At 45.1% G+C, this 15,837-nt stretch overlaps 1 protein-coding gene across 17 annotated transcripts in view; it reads left to right on the top strand.

The window, feature by feature from the left end:
- Positions 1-15,837, top strand: part of LOC118425463 (RNA-binding protein Musashi homolog 2-like) — a 112,218-nt gene that overhangs the window by 58,589 nt on the left and 37,792 nt on the right. For 12 of the 17 annotated variants that reach the window (XM_035834295.1, XM_035834293.1, XM_035834291.1 and 9 more), the window contains exons 8-9: positions 5,378-5,460; positions 13,346-13,448. In XM_035834295.1, coding sequence (XP_035690188.1) covers positions 5,378-5,460; positions 13,346-13,448 — 186 coding nt within the window. The remainder of the gene's footprint in view (positions 1-5,377; positions 5,461-13,345; positions 13,449-15,837) is intronic. The other 5 variants (XM_035834297.1, XM_035834294.1, XM_035834292.1 and 2 more) reach the window with 1 other exon arrangement.

Here is a 15,837-nt window from a genome sequence, read left to right as displayed (position 1 = left end):
TCTACTCTGCAGAGCTGGGCTACTATAATCTACTCTGCAGAGCTGGGCTACTATAATCTACTCTGCAGAGCTGGGCTACTATAATCTACTCTGCAGAGCTGGAACCATGGAGGCTACTATAATCTACTCTGCAGAGCTGGGCTACTATCATCTACTCTGCAGAGCTGGGCTACTATAATCTACTCTGCAGAGCTGGGCTACTATAATCTACTCTGCAGAGCTGGATTCACCAGGGCTACTATAATCTACTCTGCAGAGCTGGAACCATCGAGGCTACTATAATCTACTCTGCAGAGCTGGGCTACTATAATCTACTCTGCAGAGCTGGGCTACTATAATCTACTCTGCAGAGCTGGGCTACTATAATCTACTCTGCAGAGCTGGAACCATGGAGGCTACTATAATCTACTCTGCAGAGCTGGGCTACTATCATCTACTCTGCAGAGCTGGGCTACTATAATCTACTCTGCAGAGCTGGGCTACTATAATCTACTCTGCAGAGCTGGATTCACCGGGGCTACTATAATCTACTCTGCAGAGCTGGATTCACCGGGGCTAATATCATCTACTCTGTAGAGCTGGAACCATCGAGGCTACTATAATCTACTCTGCAGAGCTGCGCTACCATAATCTACTCTGCAGAGCTGGGCTACTATAATCTACTCTGCAGAGCTGGGCTACTATAATCTACTCTGCAGAGCTGCCCAAGGCTCCGCAGAGTAGATTTTAGTAGCCCCAGCCATGATTAGAACTTCTATAGTCTACTGATTTAGCTGCCTTTTTCCTAGAAACATCATGGGAGGGAACTCGTGCCAGCTAGTACCACAAGAGCATCCTTGTTAAACAGCTTTTAAACAACTGGTTAATGAGCTTCACCTCCCTCAGACCTGTTGTAGAAGTCACAGACTTAAGACAGTTCCTGACTAGGAGCGATATTCACTGCAAAACTTCACTGCAAAACGTTTATTAGAATTACGTTGATGAAGGTTTGACACCAGGGCAATGAGCTGTGTAAGTTAACGACAGGGCAGTCCTAACGAAAGAAAGTGGATGCTGTCTCAAATATCAGTTTTCAAAATCTTGTTATTTATTTATTTTTATCAGTAAATGTGACAAATCAAAGTCTGTCCCCCAAAAAATCTAAATCAAATCTATCCCATTATTAAAAGTGTTTTTGGGAATGAGAAAGTGAGTTTTGAAGTAAGACAAACCAATGTATGGGTTAGATCTGGCCCAACTTGAGTGTTGCACATGCGGAACTATAATTTTGATTTGCTTGAAACATTTTCCCTACTGGGAAAGATATAAGGATCTCCGTTCCAAGTTGGTGAAGCAAAACAGTGGAACTTGCTGAGAGCCGGTGGGGGTCGGAACCATGTGTGCTGAGTCGATGGGTGGAGAATATTAATCAAACCCTGGCTGGCAGGACTGCAGTGTGAGATAGAGAAACAACGAGCACAAGCACATCATCAAAATAGTGCCCACAGCATCTGTCATGTTCCCCCGTCCGGCCTTTTCTGCTTCCTGCCAGGAGAGAGTTGGCTGGGAAAACCTGCCGTTCTCATAAAGCTGTTATGTTGTTCTGTTCGTAGAATCTTCGTTTGTTTATTTGTAATTTTCTTAATTGTTTTCCCCGGCAGAAGGCTTATGCTCAATGATAAAACGGGTATGAGGGATCCGAAAGGAACCGTGTTTATAAATAACTTATAACGACTATGAATATTGAAGGTTTTGCACACTTATGGGCCCATAGAATGCACTTGGAAGCCATATTTGTGATAAATTCCGACATTTTTGCACCATACCAGGAGGCAGGGTGCTTAAGCGCCAGTTGAGTGCCCCTAACACGGCCGTATCCGCCGACTTACCGCCCGTGCCTGGTGTAAATTTTACCGGCAGATCGCTCGCCCCAAAACCGGCGGCTAAAAAACTTGCCACAAAATTTACGGAGGGAATTATGGGTGGGATTGTCCGACCGGTGGTAGCGGCGGTTATGACTTTTATCACCTCTCCCGACCGCCCCGCATCACTCACTGCCGTTGTCATGGCAACGGAGGCTGTATCACGGATTCATGTATTTGGAACTCCCTGATCAGCGGTGGTATCGATTTCCCATTCGGGTATTGAATTGGTTGAAAACGATAATTCTGAATGAAGTCAGGCGGGGGATGTGTAACCGTGCAGGTGATGGGTTCTTTGGGTTCCAGGCACGTGTCAAATCGGCGCAGAATTGATGGATGGAGAGACGGCATGGATTCGGTACACCCCTGCGGTCGTCGCCATGGAAACTAAGCCTCCTATCCCAGGACAAATTGCCTGTAAGAAGGAGCAGTTTGTCGGACGGCGGCTTTATTGTTATTATGATTCACTTCCGCACATGACTGGTGCTGGCCAGGGGGGAGGGGGGCGACCTTGAGCGGGAAGCCATGTCCCGCTCTGGAGTATTTTTTGAGTGGGAATTTGGAGATTTTCGGTGTTTATTTTTTGGTTTGTGGACCTATTTGATTCATGCTGACTACGGTACATATCTGGTGCATGGCAGCTGGGAATTGGGGGGGGAGGGTGACCTTGCTCTTGCTCGGGTTTGCATTTATGGACGCATTTAATTGACACACTCTTCCTTACATGACTAGTGCAAGCCAGATGGCAATGGGGGAGGGGGGCAACCTTGGGTGGGAAACCATGTCCAGGTCTTGAGGTCGAGTGTTTTTGGGTTTGTGGACATGTTTAATTTGCAGACTCTGTCATCCGATCCTGGATAGAAGCATGTTTCGTTGGTAGCCATTTATACTGCAGTGTTGCTAAGCAACCAGAGAAGCCGGTGTAAGTGTCGGGTCAATGTCAATGTCAGTCATGTGAAGGTCGAGAGTGCCTGTGATAGTCGGGATAGCTGCGGATGCCTCCTGTCATTTGTCATACTCATCACAAGGACCAGTTGGCTTTATACCCAACACCAGCCTGAGTACTTTTACATATTAGCTTCTTACGGCAGGCATTATCGTGGAGAACCTTCAGGAAAATCCCAGACTGACATGCCTTCATTTATTACTTCGTCAGTATAAGGACATATAACCATTGCTACCCACTGGCCAAAGGCTATTAGTACTACAAACAGCCAACCCTGGTGGCTGCCCAATATTAATGCCAATAAGAAAATCAGCAAGCAACATCTACATGTAAATAGGTTAGGTGTTTACTAAGGCTTTTATAAAGCACAATCCTAGGTAATAATAAGTTACTATAACATAGTATCTTTTTTTACATAGATTAAACAAAGTCAAGTCCTAGATCCAGATAGAGATTTCCCCCAAACCGTAAAGTCTTCCTCCCTAAACATTCCTCCCCAAACCAGCGCTGGGTGATGGATTAGCTATTCAGCCATAACAAGCCACCTAATCAATGTAACGAGATGGCTGTAATTAAACCAACAACAGACAACACCATCAGTTACAATAACAGTAATGGCTGCTAGTGGTGATGTTGTGGCGGGGGAAAACTGAACTGCCTCGTTTTACCCGTATTGTTAGCGGGACTGAGTTGTTGTTGTCGTGTTACAGAGTAAATGGAAGGACGGGTAAAATGGAATTTGGGTGTCCTCAAAACTACTTACATCTATTTGGGTAAATGCAGTTTACTTTTAGGAGAAATGATGTCATCTTTCTGTAAAAAACAGTATTTTTATTGCAAATACATGTACATGCCCATGGGCTAATTGCAAGTACATGATTATAACATACATAGACATAAGAATGATAGAGACAACCAGGCAAGTTTTGTTGCCTTTGTCTTCTTTTATTTCTAAGACAGTGGAAGACAAATTTACCCACTTCTTGTATAATGTGTGAGTTCCTTGATTTTAACTGTCAGGTTGGTGTGTTCTGCATTCAGCCCTGTTCGGGGAAAATTTCCATAATTTGTTTTCATTATTGGCGACATCACCAGGGAGCAATTGAGCACATTTAATATTGTGGGAAGGTTGTTTGTGACGGGTTATTCTGTGGGGACATTACAGGCTGTTATAGCTGCTGCCAGGACAAATATGTCGCTAATAAAAAGGTAAATTTGTTATGAAAATGTTAGAGTATGGGTGAAATAAATAAAATCTTGTCTTAAGTCTGTGCTAATAAGAACTTCAGGTTAAAATCAGGATGGTATAAGGCTGCATATCTTAATGACTGCACATCTTGAATCCTTAAAGTGTCTCCAGAGTCCTTGGAGACTGAATGTCCTTATTCCAGCTTGTATTGTGATCCTGGTGTGACTTTAGTTACTATTGTTATTCTGTGATTTTGTATCTAATTGTTGTACCCTGCACTTAAGGCTGAACTCTGACCCAGGCTGGGTGGGAGGGCTTTAGTGATGAGTTCTTTGAACCTGGGAACTGAAGTAGACAGAGTTATTGCTGTTCCTGTTGTTATAGTTTGGGCAGTTTTTGTTTTCAGGCAGACTTATGGCTGTTTTGTTGTGTCAGACAGTGACCAGTAGACTAACCTGCTACAACACGGCTCATGTTCTCATTGCTGTCTGTGGGTCAACAATCCCACGATGCATCCTCCCTGGTGTGCTGTTAGGAACTGTTGTGTGAGACCATAAAACACGGAAATAAAGACGTTGGGCTGTAAATAATTCCTTTTCCCACCATGGGTCCCGCTGGTCTCATACGGAGGTGGTTCAACAGTGTCCCACAATGCCTTCTCCCCATGGAGCTGTTGGAAACTGTTATGTGAGACCATAAAACACAGAAATAAAGACGTTCGGCTGTAAATAATTCCCTTTTCCCAGCAAGGGTCCCGCTGGTCTCATACGGAGGTGCATAAAGGCGGTAACGGCGAGGTCACGGCGCTGAAAGCCTGCCGCAAAACTGATCCGCTATAACCCGGCTCCCGTAAAAGGTGCGGGTTACGGGAACTAAAGCCCTAAAATCTGGTGGTAAAACTGAGACATCGGCGCAGAGCTGGCCACTGGTGTAAACAACTCTGGGTTATACTGGAGATACTCGGGTCATTTCTGTGGTTAAAGATGGGTGTACACATGCACACACACAAAGATATACACACACACTAACAAACATGCACACATACACACAGAAATGCACACACGTCCACACACATTCTCACAGAAGCACCCGCACTCACTCACCACATCTATAGAGTGATAAAACCTGAATGGAAAATGTACTACTCTAAAATGCATGGATTCTAAGTTTGTTGCTTGATATTGGAACCCATTTTCGGATGGCATTGATTCATTATAAAGAGTTTATAGGATCCTATTTTGTAGTAAGTTGTTATACTTCTGTGGCGCTCAGTAGTTGAAGATAAATATTGTGTTTGCATGTTTGTTTATCTTCTTGTTTGTTTGTTTGTTTGTTTCACAGGTTTTGGGTTTGTAACATTCGAGAGCGAAGACATCGTGGACAAGGTGTGCGACATCCACTTCCATGAGATCAACAACAAGATGGTGAGTCTCTGCCCTGTACACATGTTCCCTATGGGCATCTCTGCCCTGTACACATATTCCCTATGGGCATCTCTGCCCTGTACACATATTCCCTATGTGCATCTCTGCCCTGTACACATATTCCCTATGGGCATCTCTGCCCTGTACACATATTCCCTATGGGCATCTCTGCCCTGTACACATTTCTATGGGCATCTCTGCCCTGTACACATTTCTATGTGCATCTCTGCCCTGTACACATATTCCCTATGGACATCTCTGCCCTGTACACATGTTTGTATGGACATCTCTGCCCTGTACACATGTTTGTATGGACATCTCTGCCCTGTACACATATTCCCTATGTGCATCTCTGCCCTGTACACATATTTCTATAAGCATCTCTGCCGTGTGTACAGGTATTTCGTAGGATCCTCTCCTTACAAAGATATACCCTGCTGCAGAAATTTGCTGCCCTACATGAATGTGCTACTAGGCACTACTTAAGAAACAACAAAAACGACAACATATCTAGGAGAAATTTCTGCCCTGTATACAAATTTCCTACAATGATGGGAATGTCTGCCCTGTGTACATGTGTTCCCTTCATGATAAATCCTTGCCACACCTTTGGTGTATAGTGGCGGTGCCCATCTCCGTATCTTTAGCCCTTGGGCCACACATGGCCACTACAGCAGGGGGCTAGTACACTAGTTTTGCTATTAGCTGTGTGTTCAACTCCAATACTCTCAGAGAAAGCAGTCTGAACCATATTTCTTTGATAACTCTCTGATATTATCCGACCTTGACCCTCCAAATACATGGATAACGCTCCCCCCATGAGGCCTTGCACTGGTTACATGAAAGCCTGCACCAGACAAGTCCACATTATCCTGCAAACCAAAGTCAGGCCAGGGAAGATGCGTTTGTAATTTCCACCACAAAGTCTACATGAAAACCTCACATCTAGCTTTTCATAGTGGACTGAAATCTGACGACTAAGTGTGTTTTAGATTCACAATGTGAAGGAAAGTTCTTAACATGAGTGATGAATTTGAGGAATTTTTTCTGTTAAAATCACAGCCTTTTATATAGTCAACGCCCTTGACTTTGACTCCGTGCACTTGTGCTATTTTAAAAAATGAATTTCGGCTGTATAAAAGTTGTCATTGGTAACATCACTATAATGTCATCATCCCTGAAAATAACCCATCAAGGCGACAAGGATGTAATTTGAAACCGGCACCATTTTGTGAATGATTGGTGTTTATTACCTTGGCGTGAACGTATCCAGACTTTCCCAGAATTACCGAAATATGATCTTTTAAAAGCATGTTTACTTTGACGAATTTAGAAACCCTTATAAATAATTCTATTCGCTAATGGCTGAGATTCCTGTCTCATTGTTGCGTAATCAGCCAGGCTTTGAATGATACTCTGGGTATTTGATATCTGTAAACATAACAAACTTTCCCAGTAATTTCCGCTTGTTATCATATAAACACCGTTCAGCTTTATTACCATATTAGGAGGTGATCACTCTGGGATTTTGAAAGATGAAAGTCCTCCAAATTCATTTTCCGGAATAAGTACTAGTACATAAGTGCACCTACCCTAAGGTTTTAGGTGCACAGAGAAAATGTAGGGTGCACGTCATGAAATAGATTAATTCTCAGCTGACTTAAGAAAAACAAAGAAGCAAGTAAAACAGCAAAGGTTTTCTTGTTTGTGAAACTCAAATGTAAAAAGTAAGCTCCACAATGATACCTTTATATATCTAACTTCACAGATTAATGTAACCTCACACATAAATAAAGGTTCACCTTTGCATCTACGTAAAAAATCAGTGCAAAGTTCCAATCTTGGGTGCAGAAAAGCCCATGATTATGCACCAGTGTGTCCTGTGTGGTGCCATGTACATGTGTCCAGTGTGGTGTACAGGGAGAGAAGTTTTCCTGCATGTCCCAGTGTTGGGCTGGGAAAAGAGCAGGACCCTTCGCAGCGTCCCACTCCGCGACTCGAGCCGGCGTCACCATGACAGATCGCGGGAAACAACCCGAATCTAATAACTCACTCCTCGGGGTGGCACAGCTGGCAGTCGGGGTGCCTCTCCATCTTTCATACATTATCATGACCCATATACACATGTACAGGGCACCGTACGGGATATACTGGGTGTACACAGCACCACACATATACACATGTACAGACTCTAGTCCAAGCAAAAGCGCGCACGCTGGGTTATGTCAGGCTTTCTATTTGTTAGGTTTTCTTTTTGTTGTTGGACAAAAAATAAAGTGGAAAGCTTGGCAAAAACACCTAAAAGACACCAAAAACCAGCCAGAGCCTATCATCTGCCTGGAAATAAACCCTGATACACTCCCCTAACGTCTGCTTGGAGACCTTAAACACCCACCTAACCTCTGCTTGGAGAGACCTGAAACACCCCCCTAACTTCTGCTTGGAGAGACCTGACCCCCCCCCCCCCCAACCTCCTAACCTCTGCTTGGAGAGACCTGAAACTCCCCCTAACCTCTGCTTGGACAGACCTGAAACAGTCCCCTAACGTCTGCTTGGAGAGACTTCGGAAACTCCCCAGCCACTGCCAGATGGCAGATGTTCTTAGAGGAGAACAGGGAGATGGTTGTCACGGTGATAGTTGTCAGGGCGACTATCTCTGCCGTTTGGGATTTCCCACCACCATGTTTTCTACCCCGGAGCAACTCCGGTTCATTACAGCACAACAAACTTGTCGGGATCCGCCAGGAACATTTTCTGTGATGAGTTTGTGTCCTGATTGGGTGGGAAAACTGGAACAAACTTCATTTGTCAAAACTCAGAGAAGTGAAGTGATATCAGCTCCGTGTGTGAAGAGGGAGACATTTGCGATGTCTGTGCAGCTATTAGAAAAGTTATGACGTGTAGAAACATCTTATATCAGCATCTGGGTGTTGCCGGGGGAGACGGTTGCCAGGGGAGACGGTTGCCGGGGGAGACAGATGAGAGGAATCATTAGTTAGGATGGGTGCTGTAAAGAAGGTAAAACTCTCATGCTCCTCTGAGGTGTAGTTAGGACTGGTAAGGTGATCTCTGTGATTAGCAGAGAACCCAGAAAGGATTCTGTGATTATAGTATATAGAATATAGTGGGTATATCTATAGTATATAGTGGGTATGTCTATAGTGTATACTTTGGTATATCTATAGTGTACAGTGGGTATATCTGTGCAGCTCCTGTGTGAAGTTATGACAGGAACATCTCTACAAGCTCAGCAAACCGCCCCAGGACCCAGGACCGGCTCCCGCGTATTTCTGTGCCCTTGAGGCGTTGCGGAGACGTCTCGGCGTGATGTATGATGACTGAAGGAGGCTCCAAGATCGTTATTAAGTCTAAGATGCTGCAGGGTTTAATCTTGCAGGAAACTATCAGGGAAGGAATCTTTCTCACGCTTTCTTCCTCCCACTGCAGTCTGAGATCCGCGGCTTCTTGGGAATCTTGTCTCAAGACATCAAAGGGAGATGATGGGCAGGCTGTACCATTCTGATAGGGGGGGCAGGTTGTACCACTCTGATCAGGGGAGGGCAGGCTGTACCACTCTGATCAGGGGAGGGCAGGCTGTACCATTCTGATGGGGGGGGCAGGCTGTACCACTCTGATAGGGGAGGGCAGGCTGTACCATTTTGATAGGGGAGGGCAGGCTGTACCATTCTGATAGGGGGGGCAGGCTGTACCACTCTGATCAGGGGAGGGCAGGCTGTACCACTCCGATCAGGGGAGGGCAGGTTGTACCACTCCGATCAGGGGAGGGCAGGCTGTACCACTCCGATCAGGGGAGGGCAGGCTGTACCATTCTGATCAGAGGAGGGCAGGTTGTACCACTCTGATCAGGGGAGGGCAGGGCAGGCTGTACCATTCTGATAAGGGGAGGGCAGGCTGACCCACTCCTATCAGGGGGGAAGGCAGGCTGTACCACTCTGATCAGGGGAGGGCAGGTTGTACCACTCTGATCAGGGGAGGGCAGGCTGTACCATTCTGATCAGGGGAGGGCAGGCTGTACCATTCTGATCAGGGGACGGCAGGTTGTACCACTCCAGTCAGGGGAGGGCAGGCTGTACCACTCTGATCAGGGGACGGCAGGCTGTACCACTCTGATCAGGGGACGGCAGGCTGTACCACTCCTATCAGGGGGGAGGGCAGGCTGTACCACTCCTATCAGGGGGGAGGGCAGGCTGTACCACTCCTATCAGGGGAGGTGATAAGGATTAGACAGGTTGAACGACTCTGGTTGGGGGTGAATGGGTCGTACCACTTAGATAAGGGTAGGGCAGGTTGTACCACTCCACTGACAGAAATGTCAAAGGCAAGTTAACAGGAAAGTTCCCAGCACCAGTGGTTGTAATTTGTCCTGCCCAAAGTTAATATCTTTGAGCTGCAGGCAGCTTTCTGGACTGGTCCTTGATAACCTCCTCCCCAAACACGTCTTAACAACCCTGATAAGATGTATGCCGAGCTGCAAGTTTTGCTACAGTACCAGAGAAGGTTGCTAGGGGGCCCAGAATCTGATCGTTTCAACACCTGCCAACATTCACAGACAATCCATGCAAACATTCTTGAACGCTACCTCAGACATAAAACCATCAAGTTAAGGTGCAGAAAACTGGTTGTGTGAAAGAAAATTCCAATATCCAATATACTAGTACTACTACTTTAAGATCAAATGTTGTGTCAAATATGATGGCCTTCATGGCTGATATCGTTTACCACACCAGGGCTCGAAATTCATTTTTGGGATTAGGTGCACTGGTGCACCCAGCTTAAAAAATTGGGTGCACCAAAAAATTTTTGGGTGCACCACTTAGATTTAAGTAGAATGTCAGAAAAACCTGATAACAAAACTTAGTTATGTTTTCATCAAGTACTATGACAGGCATTTTTATTATCTTTCTAACACTTAGATGTCAAGAATATGATGTATACTAGTATACTCGATATCTTTACATACATAAACCTAAGAAAATATTTGGGTGCACCTGTGCACCCACAGAAAATAATTGGGTGCACAGCTCCAATTTTGGGTGCACCTGGGCATGCACCCAGTATTTCCAGCCCTGCACACGGACGCCTGATGAAAACGTTTTCCATCCCTGAATCGAGCTGAATACAGAGTGAAGCGAGAAAAGGAACAGCATCTATCCTATCTTATTTATAATCCAGTGCTACTGATACGTTGTGGGTTCCATTGTAGCTTTTATTCCATGAAGACACGAGTGAAGCGAGAAAGGAATGACATCTATCCTATCTGGTTTGTAATCCGGTGATGCATCGTGGGTAGCATCACAGCTTCTGTCTCTGACGATCAATGGATTCTATTCACCAGGGACGCCATTATGACCTTGGTCTGCAGTGGGGGACGTGTCCTTCAGGATAACATCGGCCATTTAATGGGGGGGGCAGGGGGGGCAGCAGGGGGGTGTACTGGGGGATGGGGGGGCATAGGAGGGGGGCCTGTACAAAATGTATTGGAGGGCAGTCCTGATGAAATAGTTTGTGTAAGTTGTTAAGCTTTTGAGTGGTTTCGAGTGATAGGAGCCAACATCAGTGAAACTATAGAAGGCTCCGATCGCACCTCACTGTGCATCGATTTTATTTTGTTGTGCCAGGTGACTGTACAACTCTCCCATTTTGTTGTGCCAGGTGGTTGTACAACTCTCCCAGGACAGGGTACCTGAACATGTCTGACTGGAACTGTGGTCACCGTGGTGAAAACGTCATGTAGCTGCTGTGCTACTGGGGACGTTAGTTATGTTGTGGGTTATTTCAGAGTGCTTATTTCTGCTGTACAGGAGGTTTCCACCGGGCCTGTCTCTAGGACTGTCGCTCCGTCTCAGGACGGTTAATTTTCTTGTTAGGATGGACGGAAACTTCACCCTTCTGTCCACAAGTCCTGTATGTACGTGTATCTGCTGTCCCCTCTCCACTCCCCTGGTAGCCCCATCTCGGGAAGCAATGTGCGCTCAGGTTCAGCGGTTCTCTGCCCTTGGTTTGATGATGTAATTATGAAGGTTCCAATTAATTAACGGCCAAGGAAATAATTTTGGACTCCCCACTGCCGCTGTGCCACCTCTGACCGACGGTAATTAAGTGTTCAAACTGGCTGCGTCAGGGATGCACCGAGGCGTTCCATTCCCAGCTGAGCAGTCTCATACCAATGTTCCTGAGCTGTACCATTCCCAGTTGAGCAGGCCTCACACTAGCGTTCCTGAGCCGTACCATTCCCAGCTGAGCAGTTCTCACACCAACGTTCCTCAGCCGAACCATTCCCAGCTGAGCAGGCCTCACACCAACGTTCCTCAGCCGAACCATTCCCAGCTGAGTAGGCCTCACACCAATGTTAACTGCACCATTCCCAGCAGAGCAGGTCTCACACCAACGTTAACTGCACCATTCCCAGCTGAGTAGGACTCACACCAACGTTTCTGAGCCGTACTACTCCCAGCTGAGCAGGTCTCACACCAGCGTTCCAGAGCAGGGTAGAGTTCATCCCCTGCTGTCAAAGTCAATACAAATGGAATCGAGGTTTCAAGTGGTCTTCGCGTAGTTACTGTTGTCAGTTGACTACCGTATATTCTCGAATAAAGTACGCACTTTTTTAACTTTTCAAAATTGAAAAGGTGCTACAAGTTGTTGCCAAAGTTGGGGTGCGTACTTTATTTGAGGTTACTGCACAGATAAATGGTAAGAAAAGCCTAAAATAAAGCAAGGTGGAGCTACACTTCTAGTAATGTTTCAAAACATTGAAGTTGTCTAAACATGAAACAAAGAAATTGTCTTAACATGATTTACATATTAACAGTGGCATTTGCATACAATCCTTTTGAGTTAGTGACTTTGACTTGTACAACTGGTTTTGCCTGATTTGTTCTACCAGTTCTCAGTGATTTTTATAATTTGCAGCAGGCAATTCACAAGTTTATAGAGACAATGACAGTGTAAACCCAGGTTATTTTATGCAAAATGACCTGGGGAAAACATCATAAATTCGAATTTATTTAGTTAAAGGTCTGTTCAAAACTGGTGGAGAAGGGGTGCGTACTTTATTTGAGTTTTTCCATTTTACCTTTCAGTCCCAAAGATCTGTCTAAGACTTGTCCAAAATCAGGGGTGCGTACTTTAATTGGGGTGCGTACTTTATTCGAGAATATACGGTACGTCTTCCCAGACTTTCTTAAGACTTTCCTCTCTTTCTCAATATTTCCCTGTCATTCTCAAGACTTCCCAGACTTTCTTAAGACTTTTCTCTCTTTCTCAATATTTCCCTGCCATTTTCAAGACTTCCCAGTCTTACTTAAGACTTTCCTCTCTTTCTCAATATTTCCCTGTCATTCTCAAGACCTGCCATGCAGAACAAGGGTGCTTTTACATTGGAGCTCTTATTTAAGTACAGAACTCAGTTCAATCACTGAGAAACAAGGACCAAGACCAAACTAATGTTTCCTTTGTTGGCAAAAAAACTTCATTATCAAAATTTATTACAGATCTTTGTGTTTGCCTGAAGGCCTTATGATGTTAATGTTTCAGTAACAACAGTTAGTCGTGTTTCAGTGCTGTAAGAATTGGAGTCAGCCGCGAAAATTAAACTATCAATTTCCCATTTTTGTGTTAAGAATCACCCTGTGTTGGTGCAGAGTCTGTGTGCAAGTTATGTATGTCACTATGTTTTATATAGAATATGTTCATGTACATTTAACACCTTTCCTAAACGTAAGATGTCTATTTTGGATTACAAGAAAACTAAAGACGTCTTGTGCTTCCCCTCAGGTGGAGTGGAAGAAAACTTGTTTCTTGAGAAAACTAAAGTCTATTTTGGAATGACAAGAAAACTAAGACGTCTTATTTGTCCCCCCAGGTGGAGTGTAAGAAAGCTCAGCCGAAGGAGGTGATGTTCCCGCCGGGGTCGGCCCGCGGCCGCGCCCGGGGCGCCTTCGGAACCTGGCCGGATCTCGGTGAGAGTGGGTTTCTCTTCCTAACTTCTTCCTGCACGCACGTTCATTCGCACACGCACACACATACATACATACACGCATACACACACAATCATTCGCACATGCGCATGCACACATATACACGCATACACACACAATCATTCGCACACATGCACACACGCACACATGCACACACACACACATGCCCACACACACATTCACATGCACACTCGCATTCACATTCACACACAGCCGATTCACACTGTCCGATTCAAGCTGGATAGATCTTGGTGTTGGTGAGACGTTTCGTGCACACTCTGTGACATTCACACACTGGTATGCACTCACAAACAAACTGGAGGTAGTGTTGGATTAGTATAGAGCAGGCATTCTGTACCTAATTCTGAGAACTGTCAGTTGATAAGGCTATTGATTTGGTAGAACGTGTAGGTTTATAAGATGGGTGATTCAGAAGAACGTGAATGTTTATAAGACTGATTTGGAAGCCCATACCTCAGGTTTGTGTGTTGTAGTGAGTTAAAGATGGCCGACAGGGCAACTGTCTAAATGCTAATTGGTTAAGCAGCTTCCCTCAAATCGTGACTGTTTTGACTGGCGTCTTAAGTGGCCGGCTTTACCGAGACCCTTCCGAAGACGCCCCCTCCGATCCACCTTAGGTCTGCCGGGATCTCCTTATGAACCACACTTGACCTTGAGGTGACCTTCAAATGTCCTTGTGTGCTCTGTTATTCCTAAAGATTCCGTGAGGAAATAAACACGTCTGAGGGGTTGTGCTAACATGGGGGGGGGGGGTACACCAGAGTTGTCCGATTTGATTTGAAGTGTTTAGATTTTCTTATTTCTGACAGTCGCAGAACTGACCTTGTAATCCCATGTCTTAGACTTGGAGAGGTAAGAAAGTGAAAGCGATCTGGAACCATTTTAGCTCAAATAAACATATTATTAAACAGTTGGCCTACATGTACTCTTCCACTAGTCACGACAGAGAAGACACACTATGTACAGTATTACCCAAGAAATTCCCCTAGCTCTTTTTGCCAAGCACAATGAACAGGATCCATGACATGTACTGTGTACAGCTAGTAGGCATGTAGAAATGAACAGCCTTTAGTTATATAGTTGTAAGTTGATGGCCTCCAGGTTAGAGTATCTTACAGGAATTCAGTCTCCACAACTGGATGAGGAGATTATAAATTACTTCTGGAAGTTTTGAGTGACGTCCGTCTCTCCTCCTCAGCGTTACTCAAAATGTGTGGAAGTGATTTGGTGTTTTGTTTAGTTTTGGGGCTGAGTTAGGGTCCTAGTTTACCCAAGGTCAAGACCAGGAGTGGACATCCAATTAGCCAGTAATTAACCCTGTGTGTAATTAGCCTGCCCCGACACAGCCTTGCCATAACAACTGTCACCTCCAACAAATTGGGCCCTCAGGCAGATATCAGGTTCCCCCGGGGATATCATGTTCCCCGGGCACCTCTCGGGTTTCATGTCCCAATCTGATCGCTGCTGTGCAATCCAAACGACCTTGGTGTGCCCTTCACAGACAGTCTTTAAGTGACAAGTTTTCATTTGAGGGTTCAGAACCCTGCTGCTGAGGGTCACCTGTGTTCTGGAGTCGGGCTGAAGAGTTTACACACTGACTATTTACAGCAACGTTTTGCTGAGATTCTGTAGGAGTGCTGTAGATCAGGGGCAAACAGTGGGAATATCTGGAACATTGTACGCACAGGCATAGGGCTGATATGGAAAACAAATATATGGGGGTTTCTGGAGTATTGTAGGCCCAGAGATACTTCAAGTAGGGCTGATATGGACAAAATATATGGGGTAGTGGGAACATTGTAGGCACAGGCCTAGGGCTGATATGGAAAAAAATATGGGGATATCTGGAACATTGTAGGTAATGGCCTCGGGCTGATATGGATCTGGAATATTGTGGGAGCCGGTATGTACTTTGATATGAATGTTATATGGCCTCACATATACAGTGATATGGCAGATATATGTCCTCACATATATAGTGATATTAGCGATATATGTCTTCACATATTTAGTGATATGTCAGATATATGGCCTCACATATATGGCGATATGTCAGATATATGTCCTTACATATATAGTGATATGTGAGATATATGGGCGCACATATATGGCGATATGTCAGATACATATCCTCGGAGCACCATTAGCATTCTAACATGTTATTTTTAATCACCCAAGTATGATGTCAAACCCTTTCAGGGTGTCAGTTTGGATATTGTGTGTGGGAAGTGGATCCGGTGATAATGACATCAGGCCGGGGTAAAAACTGTGCCGTTTCTCGTCACCGGGCTGGGAACTTTGGGGAGAGATTCTCTTGGTGTTAGATTTCTGCTGAAGTCATCTAACAGATACAGTT

Source organism: Branchiostoma floridae, chromosome 11 (assembly GCF_000003815.2).
Source record: "Branchiostoma floridae strain S238N-H82 chromosome 11, Bfl_VNyyK, whole genome shotgun sequence".
NCBI classification, from domain to species: Eukaryota; Metazoa; Chordata; class Leptocardii; order Amphioxiformes; family Branchiostomatidae; genus Branchiostoma; species Branchiostoma floridae.
This window is presented reverse-complemented; position numbering and strand designations above follow the sequence as displayed.